The sequence below is a fragment of the Notechis scutatus genome, chromosome Z (assembly GCF_049901735.1).
Source record: "Notechis scutatus isolate UNSWTSFEM ecotype Mainland chromosome Z, rNotScu1.2, whole genome shotgun sequence".
NCBI lineage: Eukaryota > Metazoa > Chordata > Lepidosauria > Squamata > Elapidae > Notechis > Notechis scutatus.
This window is the reverse complement of record NC_142025.1, coordinates 26,374,453-26,400,681: the sequence shown is the minus strand read 5'-3', so window position 1 is coordinate 26,400,681 and position 26,229 is coordinate 26,374,453. Positions and strand designations below refer to the sequence as shown.

The window sequence follows — 26,229 nt, the reverse complement described above, 5'->3', positions numbered from 1 at the left end:
GGTCCCAGTTTGTGTGAGTTGGAAGAAAAGTTTCCAACTCCATCTCCTTGAATATGGGTTCCCCACAGGGCTGTGTCTTGTGTCAGTTAATATTCACCTTGATGACCCATGACTGCTGTGCCAAATCTGCTATGAATCATATTGTGAAGTATGAGGATGACATTGCAGTAGTGGGTCTTATCTGGGACAACAATGAAGATGCTTATAGGGAAGAGGTGAAGGCTGTGGTGGACTGGTGCAATAAAAGTAACCTGATTCTAAATGTTAATAAAACAAAGGATATTATTGTAGATTTTAGAAAGAGCTGTCAAGGATGCAGCTGTAGATGTGATCAGCAATATTAAGTATCTGGGGGTACAGATAAGTAACAATCTGTACTGGTCTCTCCACACATCATCCTTAGTGAAGTGTGCAAACCAGCATCTGCATTTCCTGTGTCGGATGAAGAGAGCACATTTTTCTCCTTCTGCCCTGGCCACAATTGAGAGCATTTTAACACACTGCATCACTGTTTGATTTGGTGGCAGCAGTGCCTCAGATAGAAAGTCCATTCAGAGCATAGAAAGGATAACCGAGAAGATTTTAGGAAGCTCACTTCCTGTTAATCATGATACAGCTTATAGCGCTATGTACTTAGAGCTCAAAGCATCATTAGAGAGCCCACCCACCCATCCACACACTATATGGTGTCAGATCTGTGTATCTGTCATTTCTTCAGTGGAAGAAGAAAAGGGGGGGGGAGGCTGATAAAGAAATCCTTTCTTGATGTAACCTGAATATACTTAATCTTATATCGAATTTGTATAACCCACACATGATACAATGGAGGGAGAAAAGCCAGATGGCCAGAATTATCACCTCTGAGAGGCACAACCAGGAGATGAGAAGATCATAAAAATTCCACAGTGAGATGTGTCTTGGGAATCTCTTGAATAGTTCGTTCTAAAAGGGTGGTGGTGGTGGTGGTGGGAAATTAGGTATGCCCTGGGAAACTGTGAAAAAGATAGTTCCTTACAAGAAGGGTGGGGAGGAATTAACATACTGGCTTTTGTTTCACTAAATACACATCGAGATAAGGGGAAGGATTCTAAACTCCCTTATGTATCCCTGTATGCCTGAGAGACCTCAGACACTGCTTTGAACTCCTACATGAATTGTCTCATCTCAATAAAGGATTCCTTTTTGATACGTTTTGATACATTTTCAGAAGTTCATTCTAGTTGAGTGAATGGGAAAAGTTCTATAGCCTGACATACCGTCTGTTTCTGTTGCTCCTGTCTGGGAGGAGGTTTTGAAGTATTTCTAGCAGGACTACCAGATTATGTAACAGCTTTGTTCCTTATGCCATCCATCTGGCAAACACATTTTTCTCACCATGTACATGTATACATCCGAACTATACTGTGTTGTTTCTCTGTGTCATATATGTGAGTATATACATAATTTTGTATTTATTTATTTAGTCATGTTTATGTTGTAGATGGTGACACTTTGCGACCTGTATGCAACAAAATTTCATTTTATGTATGCCGATTAGTGTACATTCAAAGTGACAAAAAAGTTATTATTCTATTCTATTCTGTTCCATTCCGTTCAATTCCACTCCATTCTATTCTGAGGTGGGGGATGCAACCATTAATTACCTGTATCCACAGTTACCCTCTGCAGATTACTAATCATATTCAATAGGTCATAAGTGTTGGATTTGTCTGAAGCTAGTCTGAGATTAAAATTAAAGGCACCTTCTTGAAGTAGAGTGGGATTGCAATAAATACACAGTTTGATCACATTCCAAGAAGATAGCCTGCTGTTTCACAACAATGTAATTGAATTGATATTATCTCAGAAATAAACTCAGCCACTAGGAGTAAAAATATTTGGGATTGTTCTATTTTACCACTAGAAGTGTATGTTGTGGCATTAATTTTAAATAATTTCAGCTTATTCAATTGTGAGGAGCAATAATTATTTAGAACATCTTCCTTGGACAGCTTTAATGGCTTTTATTGTTTATAAGACTTTTAACCTCATTACAATGCAGATTCTATGTCTCTAAGCCTCCATCAGGTGGAGTAAGAGAATCAGTTAAACTCTAAAATATATCCTAATACTACAGGAATGAACCTGAATGAGTTACTATATTGTATGTTGCATTTCCTTTTCTATACGACTTTACTTTGGGAAGCAAAATATTAGCACCACTATTGGACAGTAAGACTATCAGTTCTGGGCTGCACAATCTGAATGGCCTTTAAATGGCACCAAAGATAAACTTTGAGTGTATTGGACTCCTAAAGAAAAGGGAAAATTGCAGTCCTATCTTCAAGGTAGGTATATTCCTAAGCATTGGTCTGTCATAATATTAAAATGCAACAGGTAGAAAAGAAATTCAGTGACAAGAAATAAGAGATACCAACACATGTCAGTTATAAGATGTTTGTTTTTAGAATTCAAGCTTACATAATAATCTATGCTCACTATAGTCATAATTGCATATTAATATCTGCATACAAAAGCTATGTAAAAATTATATTCTTTCCCCAAATATACAAATTTTTCTTCAGGTAGTTTAAACATTTTTATGATCACAGATTTAATATAGTTTTTAGGCTGAAAAAATATTACCCATCTAGCATATATTTAACACTGTTTGAAGGGGGGAGGGGAGAAAACAAACAAAACACTTAAATTTTATCCCAGAATCTTTAGCCTTTCTAATAAATCTGTATACTTCCAAACTTAGTCTGAAGACATCCAAACCATAACAAGCCTAATCCAAAGCTCAGCAGCATCCATCTTAATAAAATGAAAAGAAATAAAACATTATTTGTGGAATTCTAAAATAATTGACATAAGGAAAAATAATTTAAAGAATTACATGGGTTTTTTTCAAATCCATGGTATGATCTTATTTTTCACTTTCATAATTTCAGTTGCAAAATAAAAATGTATTTTTAATGTTTTACATTGTGCTCAATAATTTACATCAATTCCATCTACATGGATGTAGATTTACATTTGATTGTCTTGTGCATAAATAACAATTAGCTTTATAAAGTTAAACTGTGCAAAACAGATAGTCACACATAGCTTTTTACCTGCACAAAACTGCTTCTGAAGGCAATATAGTTGAAGAAAGATTAATACACAGAAGCAAGGCAGACTCTGCATTTGATAGCACTTATACAACACAGTAAAAACTTAGTGAAAGGCCAAATCTTTTTAAAATTATAGTAATCTCTATTTATGTTTATGTCTTTTAAAAAGAAAGCCTATTTTATTTTAAATTAGTTTTCTTTGTTTTTTGACGAAAATAAATCCCTCCTACTTAAGATATCATGTCTCTATAAAATTTTATATAAGGGTCATATCATCCTAATATCACGAGGAAATTTCTGATCAATTAAATATTAGCAGAAATTACAAGAGAACATAGCTAAATGTCTCCTGTATGTCTTGCTATTTCAAAGCTGCAAAAAGGCAAGCAAAGAAATATTTCTTAGTAGATCATGAATGAGTACACAACTTTATCAACATTTTTCTTAACTATCAAAATGAGGCAGAAACTTGTTCTGGCACCAATGGCTGATAGTGACTTGCCTAATTTATTCATCTTTTTTTAAAAAATCATATGGACTGTATTTGTTTTCTAATAAAGCAAGAACGAGTCTCACAGATTTTGATTCTAATTTCCAGCAGAGGATAGAGGTTATAAAAGCCTAATCCTTCAAAAAATATTGGCTCCATCTGAAAAGCCTTAAGATTTAAAAACCCTAAGAATGATGTTACTGACAATTTATGTGGCATATCAATATGATATCTACATTTTAAGATTACATAGCACAAAATATATCCCTAACAACAATGTGGTCATCCTGTGGTCTACAGAGCTGCATGGGCAGATTTCCTTCCATCAATCAACCATTTTCCTTTTGACTTTGTATTGCCTTTTTAATATCACTTCAGTACATTAACACAAAGATAAATCACAAATGTTCAGCGTCTGATTCTGACACCTATATTTTGGCACAGTGCTGTTGTTTTTAAAATGGCTAAGTCATGTAGAGTCCATCACTATTCTCTCTCTCAATTTAAAAACACTATGGAACTCAATTGCAACATCAAATCCACTGCAGCTTAAATATCTATCATTTAGAGCAGGACACATTAAGCTAACAATTATTTTTAAAAAGAGAAAACATATTTTGTAGAATGCTCCACTTGATACTATACCTACAGCAGAAAACAAACCCGAACAGCATGGGACATCTTAAACAATTAAAGCTGCATAGTCAAAAATTCAGACGTTTTATAGTCAAAACACCTCTCAACAGAGAATGGGTGTAGAATTTACCACTCCCAGTAATCATTTGAAGCTATAGCTGAGGATGCTGCCAGATATATCTTAAAATCTTATACCAGTGCTTGCAGGATTGGCACCACTTTATTTGTCAAAAAGAAACCTGAGGTATCAGATTCTAATAATTTAAAATAGTATGTTTCTCGGGTGTGACTAAAAATAGAAACCATTATAACATGAACCCAGTTACACAGGAAAAAATAAGAGCAACTGGAATCTTGGGGTTGGGATAGCCATTGATGTTGAGAGATTAAGCTTCTACAAATCAAAATGCAGCTTGTGAGTTTTGATGAATGATCACTGAGATTGTCATGCCAATGGATTGTTACAGTCTGAATAGCACAAAGCACATTGAAAACCAAATGAGCCAATTTCATGTATTTTTGTTTAAATGTGGGCTAAGCTTTAGAATACCACATCATAAAGAGCTAATGCAAATCAAAACATATCATTCATTAGATTGTGATCTTGACTGGTTATATGTTTTATACATAGCATATTATAGTTTTCTAGACTGGAACTGTTCCAAAGTAATAGGGAGATTCCTTACTGATCAAGATAAATGGTTGGGAGTAGATATTCTCTTATAGTAATACATTATTGAAAAGCTTTGAAGTATCAGGTTGGATCCAAGATTCTTTCCTTATCCCCTTCAACAAAGGAAAACTTTGGAGTTCTTCTGAAAAATAACCCTAGATTCCATATTTATTACTTTACTTTGAAGAAAATCTCAACATTTCCCCAGGGGACATAAGGTCAAAGGTTAAGTGAGGTACTCTAGTCATTATTGGATGCCCCTTTTCTTTTAGGTCATAAACTTTGACATGTTTACATGGAAGTAAACATTAATATAAATATTTATATTTGGGACAGGGAAGATGAATAGCAAGACTTAGATTTTAGAAATACTATGTTTGCAGCTAAAATATAATCTTATCTATAAAGTTAATAACAGATATGCACAGCATACTTTTTCTATAGCACATTAAAAAAGAGATGGAGATTTAAAAATAAAAATGGCATAGGAAAATGAGAAAATGATAAATCCCCTCTCTAGGGCCTCTCTATACTTCTGCAACTTGGTGATATTCTGGCATGTTGACTAGTAACTTTGAGAATTGAACTCACAATGCATCTAAAAGGAACTAGGTTGCAACAAAAACTTCTGTGAAGGAGGTTATGTGATAAAAGCAGTATTCCACCATAAGCTCCACCTCTTATGTTCACATATTATGACAAAGCACACATGCGTGAAAAGAACTAAAATTTGCAATGCAATAGTGCAATGCTGTCATTATTTTTATGAAAACATCCAGTCTTCTGGACACCTCCAAATTCTGAGAAGGCAGAATTGAACATATAATATAGTACATTTTCATTTTTTTTCTTACCAAATGGGCTGATTGCCACCAAAATTCTTGACAGATATTTTGGCTAGAAAGATATGATCATTTTGGAAAAAAAATTCAAGTCAATTCAATTTTTTTTATGGACAATCATTTTTAGAGATCTCAAGCTAGTAGACAATTCTGACATTATGTAAACGTTTAGATTATCAGAAATTTGTATAAGATAAGAAACTGCATAGTCTATAAAAATCTCTCCAATGACAATATCCTTATATGCCAAATCTGTATGCATACCTAGTTTATCAAAGGAACATGATTCATCCCTTAACCATGAAGCCCCATAAAACAGCATTCCCCAACCTTTCCAGGTTGGCAGCTCAGCATGGGGGAGGGGCAGGTGCAAGCATGCACATACACACAGCTTCATTTGTGTGGAACTCATGCACGTGGAGCTGCAAGTGCTGGTGTCCACCTCTGACGTGAGTGGGACTGTGAGTGCTTATACAACTCATTCGTGTGAGTGGGGCTGCACACATGCGCTGGCTCACAGTTCATACAGCCTGGTTGTGAATAGGCCATGGTAAAGGGCCATAGCCCACAGATTGGGGACCACTACCATAGAAGATAACATCTAGAAGAAAAACAATCCTTGTTAAGGCAAATTCACTGACATCTTGATTTAGGTTGTTATAGAACCAAAACTGTTTTACAGAAACCAATCTGGAATGTTGATATTTGTTTTGTAAAAACTAAAACACTGAAGTCAGCCTGCCATTAAGAAGCATTTCTTCTCTGTAATTCATATAGACTGAAAGTTTTACTGCATGGTTTGACATTTGCTGACAAGGACTACCATTTGTAGATTGTAAATCAAGTGTATTTAAACCATTAAAAATAACTTAAATGCAATACACCTAACCCTGCACTGAACTGTGGTCATGAATGGGAGACTATTGGGTGCATATACATTGAAAAGACTTCTGTTGTCAATGGAATTAAGCATGTCTGAAAACAATATTATAATTCAAATGTTGTCCATAGTGACAGTCTACCTGAGTGCAACACCACTAAAGAGGATAAAATGATTTGGAATCTAGAATTTTAGCTATTCATTTGGAATAAGATCCAAAAGCTTGACTGTACCTTAACAATTTACATTCTGTCAAATCTTTTTTCTTGAAACGGATTTCCATGTCATAGCGTGTGATACTTTGTTCACAAAAAGTTAAAGGCCCATATCTCTTGGCTGTATAAAATGAGATTCACAAATCCTCGGATTCAGGTTACTGATTTACAGTCACTGAAAGGGTGAGGGTATACAGGTAGAAAAAAGATATATGACTATACAAAACAGGTTTATTACAGATAACTGGAATTAATTTTTGTTGAGTTGGGGGAAAAGACAGAGAAAACCTTTCTGTATTAAATTGGAAATAATTCATTGCACATGTTTTATGGTTTAGGAATTGCAGGCACTAGTAGAGACAAAATGGATGAACCAGGGGGAATCCTTAAAGTCATTATCATGTGAATATTTAAAAACATATAAATGGCAAGGGCACAAAATAACTGAGAATAGTAGTAGTATGTCTTGCTACTAACTCAAAATAATTTTGGGCAAGTGGGAGAAATATAGTTAACTATGTCTCTAATGTATCCAAATTACCACTAAGAAGAAAAGAGATCAAGGGCCTTGGCTCTGTGGAAATTTTAAATGTACTTATTTCTTCCTGTATTGTTTTTATTTTTGGACTGAATAAGAGGAAATGAGAAGCTATGTTCACCTGGGGGAAAAATAGGACTGGGTGCATTCTGGAGCTTTTTACAAAGGTAGTCCTCACTAAACAACCATAATTTGGATCGGGTGATTAAGCAAAGCATCACATGACTGCTGGATTTAAGGTGTCACTCACGCTGCTAAGCAAATCACCCATGGTCATTAAAGCAAGATATCACACAACTGCGACTTGTGATTTTACTGGTGGCTTTTTCATTAACTCTGCTTAATGGAAGCTGGCACAAATAGCAACCATGTGATTGTGGGCTGCTGTGTTCATTGTAAAGAACTCAAATATCAATTACATAACCGTGGGGATGCTGCAATGGTCATAAGTGCAAGGACCAATCATAGTTACTTTTTCAGTCTCTATAATTGAACACTTGCTAAACAGGGCAGCCATTAACTGAGGATTACCTGGAATTGAATGTCTAAAATACTCATAACAACCTGAAAATGATGATGAAATTATGATTATGGTGGGAAGTTTTACTTGGATAAAACTATCTATTTTTAAGCATGGCAAGGTGAAATTAGACATAGCTAAAGTTGCAATCCTCTACTTGGTTATCTGGGAGAACACTGCAATGAACTCAATATATCTGAATTATAGTTCAAGTTGTATATAACTGCAAACTGATTGCATTTGATCTTCAGCAAGATTAACACTTGCTAGATTGTTCTGAATTCTTCAGCAGAAGTCTCATGTCTAGAAGTGAGTTAACACTGTATAAAATATGGCAGGATTTATCTATCCTTTTCTTGCTTCCTCAATTTATTAATATTTTACCCATATCTCTCCAAACAATCAATATAAACATGGGTCGCCTGAGTGCTGGTGAATAAACTTAAAATTCTTGAGGTTAAACTCTCGAAGGATTCACATCAAAAGGAGTAATGGACACACAAAAAACGCAATTGTGACAAGTACCCGCATTGAAGGGATATCTTCATTCATTCATGCCTATTAAAAATAATCCTCCAAAGGAGGCGGTACAAAATGGGAATGGACCAAAAGTAAGAAGAAAAAACTAGGCAATGGAATGAAATGACACCCAGTAGTGCTATAGAATCTCTGAGAATCTTTCCAGTCTTTTTAATCCTCAAATACTTCCAGGAACAAAGGAGGAAAGAGTTCTGTGGGGCATTCCACCTTCATGTGCAGGAAGCGGCTAGCATGGCAGGCTCCGATCATTCGTAGGTCCGTCACTTTCATCAGCAGTTTTGGCCAAAAGTGTGCAATATGGTGCTTTCTGTAATTAATATAGTGTTCAAATGCCAAGAGGAAGCTTTCTTGACACTTTTCTATTCTTTCAATGCTGACAAGACCTGGGCGATCTGTAAATATAAGATTTAGATTTTAAAAAATTAAAAACTTTTATTCACCTTAAAAAGTATATTTTGCAAAGTGCAAATAGAACCAAAATGATTTCCACTACATTTCCCCAGGCTGCATAACTTGAATCTTTGCATGATCCTTGTGAGCTAGTAACTTGGGAAAAGGTACTATTGATGGGAAAAGCAAGTCTGGTTTTTTGGGGTATTACAGATGAATTGTGGCTGGTGTGTGTGTGTGTGTGTGTGGGTGGGTGGGTGGGTGGGTGGGTGGGTGTGATGCACACAATCAGGTGATCAAAGCCTTCCTTTTAAAATTTGCATCATATGCTTAAAAATGTCTCAGGTTTGAGTTACCTGGTTGTGGCAGCTATTTTCACAAAATTAAATTGTATCCCTGTGGATAGTTGATTTTTGGACATTGTTAAAGTGGACATAAGTTGGGACCTGTTGCATTCACTGGAAAACTCAATGATCTATCAACTTGGATGATATAATGCAACAGTTCACTCTGTTGAATCTGAAATTGCAAACTCTGTTGCAATATTTCAATTGCATAAAATCAATTTGTCAGCTATATTGTATCCCGAATGCTTTTTCATGACTTTTGGATTATACTGTCCCACACACTCATGCTCAATACTGCTGAAATTTGGTAGCAAATATAAATGCCAAAATTTATCCTAATTTTTTTTTTTTTTTAAAAAGTAAAAGCTAGTGCAATAAGCTTCCACTGGAGGGAGACAGTCTATCAGAGACAGAGAAGTAAACAGGCTGAAAGTTGTTTCTTTAAAGAATTGATTAGATCATTACTTCCAATTTTTCGAGAGCTGCCCGCTCTCAGAACATTCCTTTTTCCTTACGTATTCTTTCTTTTGTTTAGTATTCATTGCAAAAAAAACCAACTGGCTATAACAGTTGGATGACAACCAAATAAAGTTTCTTGCAAGACTAGTTCTTTTCTTCTTTACTCAATGGTAACTACATTTTTGGAACAGCAATTTTGCTAAAGGAGTTAACTTTTGTTCCTAGCCTCTCAAGTCATGGTCAGGATTTCATTTTTCCCATTAAAGTTGATCTGTGAGCTACATCCATTTCTTGACTCTTCTAATTTTATTCTCAGAGCTCAGAGCAATGTGAATTGTTCATCTCAGAGGTCTATGAATAAAAGGATAAAAATGAGGCTGAGACATAGCAACTGACTCCAGATCAAATGAAAGTTTCAGAGTTGAGAAGATTCTGATGATCTAGCCACTAAACCACACTGATCTCTGGACTAACCACAGATATTAAGACCTAAATAATATGTAAGGTCCTTGAAAGTCCACTAATAAAAACCTATACAAAATTAAAAGGGAAAGGGGAGCAAAAGCAAATGTTTTATTTTTAATTCCTTGGTGATTACATTATAAAATTCACAACATCATTTTGAAATAAATTCTTAACAGCTATTTGATCTGCTATAGATAAGACAGCAACCATGTTAAGCTTTGCCTAGGATTCTTTTATGTGCTAGACCATATGGCAAAAAATTACACCATAATGTTTGTCCATATTCATATATAATCACAAGCAGACAAGAACTTGGGCTCTGCTAAGGAGCAAGCATAGGATACAGAAAACATAGCAAAGTGGTGGATATCCTTACCACAAGTAATCCCACATATCTTCACATACAACTACCGGTAATCCTATGAGCTTAATGTCACTAAAGATCTTAAGCATCTCAAAATACATTCAGCAAAAGACAAAAAACAATAATTCTAAAACAAAGCTTGCTCATATTAAGAATGGCATAGACTGTCAATTATATCTATATTATTATAAAAGCACGTATAATATATTTTTTTAAAAAAGTTGTGGATTTAACAAATTGGTTTTTTTATGTTCTAAAGAAGTGCAGGTGTGGAATGATTGTCTCTCTTCTTGCATCATTACCAATGGAAGGGAAATCAAATAAACCAGAGCTCACAGAGCTCACAGCTCATATGTGGAAAAATTGGCCCTTTCTTTTTTAGTGGAATACTTGAAATAGCAAAGGTTTTTATGGAGACATCTATCTCAAAAGGAGGAAAAACTGCTGTATTATAGTTCCTGAATGCCATGAAATCAGCACTGTATAATACATGATTTTTTTTTGACATTGTCATCTAATTTTTATTATGTATGTTTGAAAGAGTGTGAATCTTTCTAGAAGATTACAGATCCTTAACAGGTAAGGATATTGATTTATAATATTTAAAAAATGTTCACACTCACCTGAAGACATCAGCAGTACAGCCTGAAGAAGAGCAACTTCTGTGTCGTCAAGGTTGAACGATGATAGCGACATACCCAAGTCAAAAATGGCATCTGATACTACACCAAGACCCCCATTTTTCAACTGGCCTCTTGTTACTGCCATTTCTCCATTTAGTGTTAATGTCTCACTTTCTGGGTCGTAACGCACTGCTGCTCTGAGGGACATGATCTCCATGCAACAACCTTTCAGAAGTATAATTTGATCTTCACATGGCAGCTGCAAATAATTGCAAGTGGAATAAATTTTCCCATGGGAAAAATAATTTTCTGTATAATAAAAACAAACATAAAAACAAATCTTCCCCATTATGGGGTACTTCTAGAGACTTTACTAGAGACTATCCCTGCCACATTCACAGAACATTAGGACCCTTTAAATAATTGTTAATAATATTTTCTTTTTTCACCTTAGTTTCCATAGAAAATTCTCAAAAAGGAGAAACAGCTATACAATATATTTTGCCTGAAACCATCCATTTAGAAGCCCTGTTAATTTTTAATTTCAGACTTTTAAAATGGTTAAAATCTGTTTAGAGCAATATCAGTTGTATACACAGTATACCTAGACTTTCTCCTATATTGCTGACCAAAAACCAATCTGCAAGTTATTTCTAAGTTTGATCTTTTTAGGATTCATGATGGTGGTGATTAGAGAGTGAACAAAGTTGGCAACTTCATATTCAAAACATTTTTTTCATTGAGTATTATTATTAAACCAGTTTATAAACCGCTAATTCTATAGAAATAGAAATCAACAAAATATTCAGAAAAGAATACCATCCTGGTTTTGTGTGTCAAATGGTTATTAATTATGCTAATAAAAGTCTCATTTCATGTGAAATGAGAAGACATTTATTTTTTAACTATGAATGCTTTCTTCCTCTGTCTGTAGGGTGAGAAAGGGGAGATTTTTCTTACAGATGTGGTGATTACATTTAGCATTGCCAAAACCATTCTGAGAAGCAACAAAAGTTTGCCTTCATAAATTGAAAGCCATACCTTAATGACAGAAGAATTGTTGGCAAGTAGGTGGGCTTAGAAAAATGACAAAATAAGTAAAATAAAAAAGAATTTTAAACAAGAGTTCATATGGAAAAACAAATATTATATTTCCCCCATTGCTTCCTTCTCTTCTTCTTTCTCCTCTTCCTCCTCCTCCTTTTCTTTTCTTCATTTGTCAGGCTTGAGGAGTACAGTGATTGGTTTACTGTTAGCTTAATTGAGCTATACATTGATTTTCCTGAACAGCAGGCAAAATAATCTATACTGGAAAGGGAGTCATTGTGAAAGATACAACAACCACATTCATTTTCTAAGAAAGTAATGCTTTTTTTTTATATAGGAGAGGCAAAATAGAAATAAAGAAAAAAAAGGAAAATAGAGGGATAAACTATCAATATTTATTTTGAGATCATTTTAAAATTAAAACAATTTCTTCAATATTATTGCTATCAGCCTTGTACCATATGCTTCTGCAAAGGAGGAGAATTTTACAAAACAGGTGAAAAACTACAGAATAGGTAAAATGGTTATAAAATTATTGAATACTTCCCTGGATTGTAAGAGAGCCAGTTTGTTGCAATTGTTACATTTCTTTTTATTGTTCTGTAATGAACAATAAAAACGGTTACTTAAAACTGAAATGGCAGTATTTTATACTGTATGTATCTGAGATATATTTCAGTGCTTTTGTCACAAACGTATGTATTCCGGGCAGTATTTTATATGGACAAAATGTACTTCACTGCTTTTTACTGCAAACTTACATACAAATCATGCATTTTCTCCTATAAGCTAAACAGCACTGAAGTACATTTAGAAACAATAAGAGGGGGGATAGGAAGAGGAGGGAAGGAAGGAAGGAAGGAAGGAAGGAAGGAAGGAAGGAAGGAAGGAAGGAAGGAAGGAAGGAAGGAAGGAAGGAAGGAAGGAAGGAAGGAAGGAAAGAAAGAAAGAAAGAAAGAAAGTGAGGTTCAGAAGCATCTTGAGATGGGTATATCTAGTGTAAGAAACAATAGCTAAAGTTGTTATGTTGAAACTGTAATTCTCACTACTCTCTAACAATAAGAATGTTATGTTTCCTCTTGCTCTTGTTTGCGGATTGGAATGAATGTTTCTTGTTGGCTATCTTATATCCAGCAAACTGCTGCAATTCCGAGTGAGATCATCTTGGAGAATAAAAGTTGAATTTCAGTTGGATTCAGTGACATAGGGCTCCTAATGGGGAGAATAACATGAACAGAGGTAGACAGCATCTGTGCTGTTTCTTTGCAATCTAGTACTAGATGCTGTGCTTTCAAATGAATGCTTTAAAAATATATCTGTACCATTATATTTCCAGTCATCTTTAATCACAGAGCTTTGTACATTTCCTTGTTGAAATGCTCTAGATACTGTTTCAATTTTTAAGAAACATATCCAAATAATATTGCTACCCAATGTGAAGCAAATCTGTTAAATAATAGATCTAATAATGCAGTATCATATAAAGTGATATTGTAAAATATAATGAATACATATCGTCCATATTGCTAAAATTATGACTCTCAGTATCCAGGTATCTTGAAGACTATGCTAAAGATAGTGGCAGTTTATCTGGAGGGTCATAATTTTCCTCCCCACTCCCTGTTTAACAATATTATCTGAAGACTAGATATTTCAAGCATGACATTTAGATTAACATTTTTGTTTTGTTTCATATCAACCCCAATTGCAAAGATCCTCAGTCATGGAGTCTATGAAAGTTTAACATGCTTAGATTAGGATTAGTCTGAGGTGGGTAAAATGAGGACCCAAAATTGTTGGGGGCAATATGCTGATTCTGTAAACTGCTTAGAGAGAGCTGTAAAGCATTATAAAATGGTATATAAGTCTAAGTGCTATTGGTATTATATCAGAAAATGCTTCTGTTCAGGTTGAGTGAAAAGCTGTTTTATTTCATACATATCCCACTAACAGGCAAATTATATGATATGCTAAATATGTACTGTCAATTCTCCCTTTTTGAAAAGTTGAAGAATACATCTAGGCTGCCCAGAATTGTTTTGGTTACTGAGATGGGCAACAAGTAAATTGAATAAATAAGCAAACAAAGTGGACATATCTGAACTGACATTACCACAGAATGAAAAACTTAAGCTTAGGTGCCATGAAAACTATCCAAAATTGTATGTGCGGAAATGGGCAAATAGTCTCAATTTGGATTGAACACACTTTACTTATAATAATATGAAAAGAGAAGTCCAACAGCACACTCTATGTTCAATGTATTCCATATTAAGTTGTTCATCTATGGCCCTGTCCTCATCCCTTTCGCCTTCTCCATGGAAAACAGCATCAGTCTGAGTGTAGTCCTTTTCTCCATCTCTATGCTCAAAAAGAATGGTCAAGGCGAGAAAATAGTGCAAAGAAGTACATGATCAAGTTCTTATAGCAGCAACAATATTCTGGACAATGGCCTGCTGCTATTGTTCACCAAGAGATTTTCTACTTTGGAATATAATGGGGTTGGAGGAGATCTTAATATGAAGCCACAGCCAGCAAATTAGCCATACTAAGCTATTAAAAGGGAAGTAACAAATTGTTAAGCATGATAAAAATACATAATTTATCCATAAAATGTCCCCTCTTCCAGGGCAGCTCTGATGTACACAAAAAATAAGCTGAAAAAGAAATGCTTTCTTAAGTATGCTTTATAGCTTGTTACAAAAATGACTATAGATTGTTCAATTATATAGCACCTACATTTGAATGATGCTTTATTCAATATTAAATTTTACTTTGATTTGAATCATTATCATTCACTTAGATAAGGAAGAGTTGCACATGTATTTTTGTATTTTTATAGCTTCCTTTTAATTCTAAGGAGATATATGTAGTGGCACAGGGATTTCAGATCCTATCTTGATAAACAGTAAGTGAAGATTCTGAAATCCTAGCATACATAATAAATGCAGTTCTTAGCCCTTTGAATGAATTCATGTTGCTACTTTAAACCAGAGATAGACAATATTTCATGGGTTTAGGTCTGCAAAACTGATGCCTGGCTTTGGAAGGGCTACAGAAAGCCATCTGGCAATACTGTGATGATACTAGAAAAAGAAATGAATTAGACTTTTCAGGGCATTGGTAGAATTTGTTTGGCCCATTTACAGGTACTTCAAGAGTACTTTAAACTATCTAAATTCCCCCCAAAAGGGGCAAGGTTGAATTAAATATAGTAACAGAGGGAAAATACTCCTATTACAGCCTGAAAAATCATTGAAAACTCTAAGAAAAGTCTAATTTGTGTTGTCAAAGGATCCTATATTTTAGCCCACTTGTATTGGGTGCCTATATGCACAACATGGACCATAATTTTTATTTTTTTGTTCTGAACTAAGTTAATACAAAATAAGTTAATACAAAACATCTATCAACAACAATAATAATATTAACAATAAAACTGCTACCAAAAACCAAAACAAATTAAATAGAAAAGGAATTCATACCTCACAGAACATAGGCAACTTTTTGGCAAAATCCACCACTCTTGTGATTGCTGGTGTGATAATTTTTGTAAACTGGCTGAAAGCTTCTAAATCTACTTTCCCACCTTCTGGGGCATTTACTATTGGTGCTTGTCCAATATCCTCTGGCTAACAACAGAAGACAAAAACAATGTAAGAATGTAATTTATTTACCATAAATATGGATTCTTTTTAAAACTTTGTGCAATGTTGGCAACTTAATTTTGCTTGATTTTAAGTCTTGGATACTGTGTAAGATAAACTTATATCCATGTACATATGTTTTGAGATACCAGTGCTTATTTGTGTAATAATCTGTATAAATTGCAAGTGTAATTACTACTTGCTAATTAAAAAAAATAATGGAAGCAGTGTGGCAGCTTATACATAAAAACCTATATCTAAGGATGTACCATAGCCCATCTAAGAATATTCTTTCTTTGAAATCTAAAAAAATAGCCCATATTAACTCTTGCATAAACTGTATTTCTCACGTTTATTATGTATGTACAGTATATAAATATGTATGCATGCATTTATATAGTTACTACATTTTTATGTATTGTTATTCCTTTTGTTTTTGGTTCAGAGACACTCCTATCTTTCACTGAAAGTTCTAACAAAGAAAGAGTATTTCTTCAGCTGGAATAGACTGACAGATAAGATAAATAGATAGGAAAGGAATCAGTAAGGACTTTTCAACTTTTTATTACCTGCTTTTGGAAATGCAATTAAGTTTAGAGGTTCAACTCAAAGTTATATAAGATTCTATTTCCTGTCTCTTAATCTATAGCTGTATAACTTGTTCATTCCCTACCCTGATATTTAAATTAAGATGCACCACTGGAATATCTGAAAGACTGGATTGGGGACAGGTCATAATGGAGAAAATCTTTATAGTTGCTAAGAGTCAACACTGGCTTAATAACACATAATCAATCCATCAATCACTCAATCGATTCTAATTACTTGGAAAAGAAAAGTGGTTGCAATTCTATGGCTATGTCCAAATTAAAATGAGAAAGAACAAGAAAAATTGACAAAGTCTGTTGACAAGTCAATTCTAATTTCTTCTGATGTCTTCCCAAAAGACTGCAGCACCAAAGCACAAAAATACAAAAGGCTCTTCAGTAATCTGCTGAAGCATAGGAATGATACTATTCTAGAATTTTTAGCTTATATTTAAAATAAATATAATTTATAAAAAAAATATAATTCATAATACTGGCTATGAATAAGTTGGAAGAGTACCTACAACTTATTGATACTCTTCCAACTTATTCATAGCCAGTATTATGTCCTTAAACAGGATATTTTGGTTGGATGCTCTAGATCCAATTTCCTATTCCATATGGGATTTCAGGATTGACCAGAAGTGCAACCTCACTTTCTGCCTTAAGGATCCTTCTGAAATTTCAAGTATTTATTAACAAACAATTTCATTGCTCGATTATGTTTTTGTTTACTAGTAGAGTTCAATTCAAAGGTAATTTCTGCACTTGAATAGCACTAGATGTGTTTTTGCTTAGAATTCATGTACTCGGAATCCAAATTCAAATAATTGTCTAGTTCAAATTAATAAAGAAGCTGATACATAACCATGTGAGATGTAGGTTCAATCAAAAGAAAATAAAAATAGTGTACACTATTGATGAATCTGATAGTTATCTGACACAGAATTTTCTATTTAGCAGTAGTCAACTACCTACTATAGAGCCTACTGTTTATTTTTATCTCAAAAAAATTTCTGCATTCTTCATGGATATGTATACTTTCACTATGCTTCAGCACATAAAAAAGCTCCCATAAAGGTTTCTGGTGTTAACATTCAGTATCTATGAATTAAAACTCTAGTACTTAATTTACAAGAATTGGGATTAGCATTTCTCTCACTAAGCAATGCAGTCATTTAGTAAGTGGTGCCCAATTTTTCCATCTTTTTTGCTGTGGTTGTTAAGCAAATCACATGGTCGTTAAGTAAATCCAGATTCCACAATAAGTTTGCTTGTTGGAAGCCTCCTAGGAAGCTCACAAATGGTGATCATGTGACCCAGGATGCCTCAGCTGTCATAAATTAATGTCAACTGCAAATGCTCAAATTGCCCACATTTTGATTACATGACTGTGGAAACAGTGTTGGTAGTAAGTAAGACCAATCATAAATAACCTTTTTCAGAGCTGTAATAACTTTGGAAGGTCATTAAATGAAAGATTGAAAGACGAGAGCTAACTTTATAGTCATAGAAATTATGTCACCTAATAAAAAATGATTTATCCAGTTTTCTTCTGATATTGCTATTGACAGCTATTAGTACCGATATTAAATTATTATATGTAGTGTATTTGTTTATTTGTGTGATAGATATCTCTCTGTGTTGTATGATTTTACAATTAGATGAAAATAAGAAACTCTTATAAATTTAAACAAATACTCTAAATTAACTCTTCTAACCGACATGCACTGGTTATTCCATGGACTACTATTTTTCCTACGTCCTTTTTATACTATTGATGGAATGATTTATTCCTTATTAATATGGGTTGATGGATAAACCACTGGGGGCAGCAAATAGATGTGTGTGTGTGTGTGTGTGTGTGTGTGTGTGTGTATCTGTGTGTGGTTTTGGCAGCCATCTAAGTGCTGTAAAATGAAGTTTGAGCAAAGATTTTGCTCTGGTAATTGGTTTAGGAACAGTAAAGTATTTTAAGAATATTATGTGAAAAAATGAAATAAAGGACCAGGGCTTTCTTCGGATCAGGATCCACTGGAAAGGAAATGCCTCATTTCATAGGCCAAAGAAATGCAACAGTCACATATTTTCAATTACAGTTCCAATTAAATTAATTTAGCCAAGGATGGGGTAATAATTTTAGGGCTTCCCATTCTCCATGTCTACCTGATTATCCCAGTTACAACAGAAAAAAATAGAGTGACAGTGAAAGTTGGAGTTCTGATGTCCCTCACAACCAAACCAGTCCAGTCAATGAGACAGAATTTGAAGCCAAATAGATAGCTGCTTCGTACTATATCATGTCCTAGCATTTCTTCATGCACTATGATTTTGCAGATGGAAGATCTTGCATTTAGATAGCAGGGAAAACCCTTGAAGAAAAAAGGATATTTGTACTGCCTTCACTGTGGGCTGGTGATATATTGTACTGCTTAAGTATATATGCTTTGGAAATAATGGGTTGTCTTCATTCAGGGCAAGGAGCTGCATGGATGAGGCCACTGGAAGTGCAGCATACCAGTGTCTTACTAATTAGTCGACAATCAATTAACTCTCATCATTGGAAAACATTTTGTAACAGTCAACTGGAAACTGTCTTTTCATAATTTAATATAATTAAGATTCTACTTTCTGGAGCAAAATAACCTATTGCTATTGTCCCACTTTAATGTAATTAATGTAGGAAAATCATTGTGATAATCCCTAATTTGAACATTTACACTTCATTTTTTACTTTTCAAAGATTTCCTAAAAGTGACTATATTGTCTTAGTTTTGTCCATTTAATTTAGAAGATGCACAACCTCAGATTCTCCACGCCCTCGTCTAAAGGTATTACTGAATTATAGTTTTTACTATGATAGGAGGAAAAATTGTAAATAAATTGGGAATAATCATATAAAAGCATAAACTTCAATTAATGTAATTTTAGTTTTCTTTAACATTGTTTCTACCCATTTTTTTTATCCTGCTCTAGAATCAAAAGACTGTGGACCTTTGACTGAAAAAAGTTTCCTCAGTTGGTTTAAAATTATCTCCAACATCTAACAGAGGAAACTCTGGAATGCTTGAAAGCTCCTGTAATACAATATGTTTCTTTTTTTTAAAGTAACAAATTGATGATTCCTATATTTTTCTACCATTATTCAAAACTTAACCCTTTTCCTGTAGGAAGAGCTCTTATAATTTGAAAATAACATCAAGTTAAAAATATAAAATGGATAAGGATAATAATTTGTAATATTTAGTCTCTATTAAAATAGAATAGTTGAATACTAGAACTTGGCATAAGAATATAAAAAAATAACAGTCTATATGCTATGATAGTCCCAATGACATTGGTGGCTTCCATGGAGTTTTATCAGATGATTACTATTAAGGATTTTTGTTCACTTATTGCAATAACTATGTGAGGAATAACCATGTGTTCATAATTTATTGTGTTAATTATTGCATGGTACAACAAAACTCTTTTCTCCATTTAGTAAGTATGCTGTATTATTAATTTACTACTTGTGCCTTAAAATATGATGCACTAGTACAGATAGTATTAAAACACAGTTAAACAAATGAACGGAGGGCCAGTATATCAAGGAACATTAAGCAGGATTGTTACATGCATCATACAGTTCAGACATAGAGGGCAATGGACTCCTACCGTTCAAACCTTTGACAGCTTAGGGTGGCATTTACATCTGGCAGGAGCTCAAGGGTGGCAGTGAATGGGGTGATAAATGCAAATGGATGAGCTAAAATTTGCTTTCCTCAGTTTGGAGGAAGGATTTTGAGATCTTTGTTTATTTGTAGCTATGTTCATCCTACAATATAGATTTTAGGTTTTATTCCCATCAAAATGGTAAAAATCCATCCTATGAATGTTCAGCAAGTACATTTACTGTGATGTGTACTTTCACCACAGAGCTCATCTGGACAGGAAAAGGCAGCTTTAAACTGTTGTAGTACATACCAAAAATTTCCTCTTCTGTTTCCAGTGACTTCCTTGTGCATTTGTGGCCACATGTGCTTCTGTAACAATTTTAATAAGCTCCCATTCTTCATCAGTTGGTTCAGGTTTCACTCCTATTGTTTTCTGTAATTCTTCTCGACGTCTTTTCTCCCGATTTTCTTCAATCAGTTTTCTTTTTGCTAGTCGTTTGCTGTCATCCAACACCACTAATGAGAAAACAATGTATTACAAAAAAAGGAGACTAGAAATGCTTCTTATATGGACCTCAATATCTCTTTTGATGATTCAGGTAATATCTATGTTTGGTAGTGGACAAATAGCAGAATGATTAGCTAGGGCAAAATCTGGAACTTTTATCATCAAGCACATATAATCACAATATAATCTGGAACTTTTATAATCAAGCACATCCTCCAAAACCAAGCTATTATGTCTGGCTTATTCTATGCTGTACAAGTTGAGCTTCAAAAAAAAAAAAAATCCTTGTCAGGTCTTTTTGAAGAGGCATCATGCCTTCAAGATCAAAAGATGACACACAGAATCTTTGGATTAAATATTTCAATTTTGTGTACTTTTCAAAACAAGAACGAATGCAAAAATAGCTGGGATAATCACATAATTTTCCATATCCAATGAAAATACATATGAGGAAATCATGGAATTATTCCACTACAGCCTGTAAGGGTAAGGTGAAAGAGCCTCACATGAATGTTCTGCTTTGTGTATATCTGAAGGGCTCAACCACCTAAAAAAAAAGAATCCTGGCTGACCATGAATTGACTGTCATATAGAAGAGCCTCAAGTACAAACTTTCTCTTCACATAGCCACTGAATAAGGCATTTATGAGGCCTTTCTCATATCATGAAGATGCATTCTCCTCTGCTGGAGACTGGAGACTGGAGAATATATGGAGTGTCACTGCCCTCAAATGAAAGTATGATTTCTGCTGCTGTTTATTGTGTTATTGAGAGAGACCGGGGGCATGGCACAAAGGCAACACAGTCACATAAGTAAGAAGAGTCCCTTTAATACCTTCAACTTTGCCCCTGGTGTCCCAGTTATCTTCAGCTGGAGAAAAAACTCTCCCAAGAACAGTCTTTAAGTGGAAGAAATTCAGTCCCAAAACTAAGTATATAAAAACTGTAAATAAAAATCCACACAAACCACTCTGCAGCAATTAACTTGACAGGGCAGGATAAGGAATTGCAGACTTGAAAGGCCAACAGAACACACACAATTGGGAAGATGCCAGGAACCTCATGCTCTGCCCCATTGCACTCACCTCATTTTCCTGGTCAGCAGATCTGTGGTGGCCCTGGTCTTAGACTTCTGCTTTTAAATGTGAGATCAGCTTGCAATAAGGCTAGCCTTATTGCCGATTTGATCCTTGAAGAGAAGGCTGATCTGGCTTGTATAACTGAAACTTGGCTGAGCCCAGAGGGAGGCGTTCCTCTTGCAGAAATGTGCCCAGTGGGTTAACGAGCATGGCACCAGTCTAGAGCTCAGGGTTGGGGAGGAGGTGTGGCTGTTGTTATCAGAGAATCTCTAGTAGCCTCCAGAGGCACTGTTCAACAAGTCCCCGGCTGTGAGGCCTTTTTTCTTAGATTGGACTCAAGGGATCAGGTGGGATTGCTGCTGCTATACCAGCCTACCTGCTGTGTGACAGCTTCTCTACCTAGGCTCTTGGACCTCACTGCAGGACTGGCAGTGGAATTCCTCAGGCTTATAGTTTTGGGGGATTTCAACCTGCCTTCTCTGGGGCTGGGGTCGGAGGTAGTCTGAGATTTTATAGAAACCATGACTTCCATGGGCCTTTCCCAGATTATCCAGACCCTGACTAGTAATAGTGGTCACACTCCCAATTTGGTGTTCTTGTTGGAGCAGTGTCTATGTGACCTCGAATTCGTAGACCTCTACCAATTGTCATGGTCATGGTCCCCTTGTCATGGTCAGATCACAGTCTGGTGGCAATGAGTTCCTCAAAAGCTGCATCCCCCCGCAGGGAGACAGGACCTATTAGATTGGTCCGTCCCCATTGATTAATGGACCCAGATAGGTTCCAGAAGGAGTTGGGGGTTATAACTACAGATCTATTATGCAGTCCAGCTGAGCTCTTAGTCACTGTTTGGAATAGGAAGGTGACTGAGGCCCTGGATAAGATTGCACCCTTGCGACCTCTCCTCACCCATAGAACTCTCTGTGCCCCATGGTATACAAAAGAACTGAGAGGGATGAAACACACGAGGAGACGTCTAGGGCACCGCTGGTGGAAGACAGGAGATGAACTCGATTGAACACGGGTAAGAGCTGCTTCTAAGGCCTACCTTGTGGCAATTCATGAGCCGAAGTGTAAATACTTCTCCACACTAATTGCATCTGCAGATAATCGCCCAGTGACCCCCTTTAAAGTGAGCCATCTCCTCTTAGGGAAGAAGGAGATTGAGGTCCACCTGAAGGGACACACTGAGGAATTTGCGGATTTTCTGGAAGACAAAATCGCTCGACTTTGTTCCCAGTTAGATGCCGGCATGGTTGCTGACCGGTGGAAGCTTCTGAGGCAGGTTCTTGTCCTGTTATCTGGGAACGGTTTGTCCCTGTTGCTCCTGAGGAAGTGGACAGGATCCTAGGGAGTATGTGTGCGGGCACCTGTATTTTAGACCCATGTCCCTCCTGGCTTGTGAAAGCTTCCCAAGAGGTGACAAGCGGGTGGACTCTGGCGGTGATTAATGCTTCTCTACAAGAGGGGACGGTGCCCCAGCATTTTAAGGACTGTGGTCTGCCCTCTTCTTAAGAAGCCATCGCTAGACTCCACCCGGTTGGATAATTTCCGACCTGTCTCCAATCTTCCCTTTTTGGGGAAGGTGGTTGAGAAGGTGGTTGCGCAGCAGCTCCAGAGGTTTCTGGATGAAACGGATTATCTGGACCCCTACCAGTCAGGATTCAGGTCTGGATTTGGGACAGAAACAGCATTGGCTGCACTTTTGGATGATCTCTGGTGAAAACAGGATGGGGGTAGTGCATCCATCCTTGCTCTACGTGACCTCTCAGTGACTTTTGATACCATTGATCATGGGATTCTCCTGGGACGGCTTCAGGGGATGGGAGTGGGTGAGTGTTCACTTCCTTCCTCTGCGGCTATTCTCAGTCAGTGTTAATAGGAGGGGAGAGATCCAACCCTTGTCCACTGCTTTACGGGGTTCCACAGAGCTTGGTACTCTCTCTGCTCCTGTTCAACATTTATATGAAACTGCTGGATGAGATCATCCATCACAATGGACTGAGGTATCACCAATATGCTGATGATACCCAGCTGTATGTCTCGGCCCATGGAGTTGCTGTGTTCTCCCTCTCACAATTCCTGGAGGCTGTTAGCAGCTGGATGGGAAGCAATGGGTTGAAACTAAACCCATGCAAGACTGAGTGGCTCTGGGTCTAGGGTTCATTGGTTCAGGGAGAATTACCACCTTTAGTCTTGGATGGGGTGGCACTACCCCAAACAGACCCTGTGCGTAATCTGGGGGTTCTCCTGAATTCACGACTCCTGTTCAAAGAGCAGGTGGAAGTCGTGGCCAGGAGTGCCTTTGCGCAACTGCGGGTTGTGCATCAGTTATGCCCTTTCCTGGATCAGCGGTCCCTACTCACAGTCACTTATGCCCTGGTCATTTCCCGTCTTGATTATTGCAAAACGCTCTACATGGGGCTGCCCTTGAAGAACATCCGGAAGCTCCAGTTGGTGCAAAATGCAGCGACCTGCATGGTTTTATGCAGACCCTGATGTGCACATGTATTACCTCTCCTGCAGGAGCTGCATTGGCTGCCAATTTGCTTCCGGGTGCAATTCAAGGTGCTGGTTGTCACCTTTAAAGCTCTTATGGCTTGGGTCTGGGTTATCTGAGGAAACATCTCTTGCCAGTGACATCTACCCAACCCATTAGAGAGAGGAGGCAGGGAATGCTGCGGGTCCCACCCCTGAGGGAGATACACCTGGTGGGACCTAGAAGAAGGGCCTTCTCTGTGGTGGCTCTATCTCTCCGGAACATCATTCGCTCAGAGATTAGAATGGCCCCCTCATTAATACTATTCTGAAAGGCACTGAAGACCTGGTTTTGCCAGAGGGCCTGGGGAACCCAGAGAGGGATGGAACCCATCAAATGGTTAGTGTAACCCGCTGTTGTTGAGGTGGGGGGGGGAGTTGGTTTTTGGTTTGGTTTTGTTTTGTTTGTTTTCCCAAATTTTGTTCTATTGTACTTTACTAATTTATTTGATTCTTTTTGTTAGTTCTTATTGTTTTTATTTTTATCTTCTGTTTTAAATATGATTTTCCATTGTGTAAACCACCTCGAGTCGCCATGGGCGAATAGGCAGCAATATAAATCAAATAAATCAAATAAATAATAAATAAATAAACCCAGATAAGCCTTGACAATCACAGATAATTCATGATTTGCTTCCAACAAGTTGCTGTGTGCAGCTTTCCTTTTTAAAAACTGTTTTCCCAGCTGCACTAATGAAGGGGGCCCTTTCCTCCCCTATAAGCCATGCAGCTCACATTGCTTCCTTCTCCATTCCTCCCTGCGTGCCCTAGGATGAAGAGGGGTGGGCCTGGGTCTTCCTCTGAATTCCCTCTGCCTTGCTCTACCTCTGCCTTGCTCTGCCCAGCTGGCCTTTGCCATTCCCCAGTTTCTTCCACAGCCAATGGAGCCACACTCCCACTCCCTGTCAGCTGTTCGGCCTCCCCCTCTGAATCAGATTCTGACAAGGGCATGACACCCTTCCCCTACTTTGTCCTCTTCCTTTCTGCCCCTGTCCCAGCACATATGTCTTAATGCTTCCCACATAGTGATCTTTGCCCTTCTGTGCTGCTGGGGAAAATTGCTAATGTCCTTGAAAGCAAATGAAGCAATGCTGGGGCAGTAGGGTCCCCCACAATCATAGAGGTTAGTGTTAGGAATGTAAGTCACCTAACAGTTATTTGGGTTGGAAATATATAAACTAGGATAGACATTTTAATACTATGTCTTTAAGAGAATACTAAAACTATAATTGGGTGTGATTCCGCAAGTGGCCATAAGATGGAGCCAGAAACCTGGATTGTTTAGTCTCAGTGAGTTCCTGTTCTATTCTGTTTCTGGAGAGTGTTGCCGTTCCTCCATTTTTCTCTACTGACTGTTATTCTTGGATTTGATGTAAGTCTGTTACTGAACTATTTTTGATACTGGACTTTGTTATTTGGATTGTCCCTGGACTGAAAACTGACTGCTTTGGCTGTGAATGACTTGGACTGCTTGTTTGGATTTTGCTTAACCATTTTACTGGAAGTAAAAATCTACATTTACTATACAGTGTATCTGTGTGCTAGTTGTGTGTTATTCTTCACCCACTCTCACTACGTCTCCCTGTATACGCTCATTCTCCTAATGGGAATTACCTCAACACTGGTTATGGGCCCAGGCCATACCAGGCTCAGATAACTGAGAGTTAGTGTGAATGCACAGTACTGTATACAGACAACTGTTTACTGCTTAATTGTGGGTTACTATCCTGGTAGACTTCAACAAGTCTATCACTGATAACTCGTTGGGATGGAACAAACTATGTTTCCTGGTCTATGAAGAGCAGTCTACTTCTGCTTAGAGAAGGGTTATGGAATGTAGTTCAAGATCCACTGGATGTAAATGCTTGGGATCCAGAAAATGAGGACGATGCCAAGAAGCTTGCTGACTTTAAACAGAACAACGAACGAGCTCTTTGTATAATTGGACTAACACTGAGTGACCAGCAGCTAGTCCATATTCGTGGAGAAGAGTCTGCTGCTAGGTGTTGGGAGAATTTGAAGAGGATTTATGTTTGTGACAGTGTAGGTGCAATACATACATCTTACATGTAAACTGTCTTCTGAAA

The 26,229-nt window shown here is 36.7% G+C and overlaps 1 protein-coding gene and 1 pseudogene across 1 annotated transcript in view; one reads left to right on the top strand and one right to left on the bottom strand.

Annotated features, from left to right (window-relative positions):
• Nucleotides 1-2,422: 2,422 nt before the first annotated feature.
• Nucleotides 2,423-26,229, bottom strand: part of THRB (thyroid hormone receptor beta) — a 201,130-nt gene continuing 177,323 nt past the window's right edge. Inside the window, exons 5-8 of the mRNA XM_087946666.1 lie at nucleotides 20,328-20,533; nucleotides 15,613-15,759; nucleotides 11,081-11,339; nucleotides 2,423-8,824 (exon numbers count right to left, since the gene is read on the bottom strand). Coding sequence (XP_087802792.1) covers nucleotides 8,583-8,824; nucleotides 11,081-11,339; nucleotides 15,613-15,759; nucleotides 20,328-20,533 — 854 coding nt within the window. The 3' untranslated portion in view covers nucleotides 2,423-8,582. The remainder of the gene's footprint in view (nucleotides 8,825-11,080; nucleotides 11,340-15,612; nucleotides 15,760-20,327; nucleotides 20,534-26,229) is intronic.
• LOC148128798 (uncharacterized) lies at nucleotides 21,574-23,317 on the top strand (annotated as a pseudogene).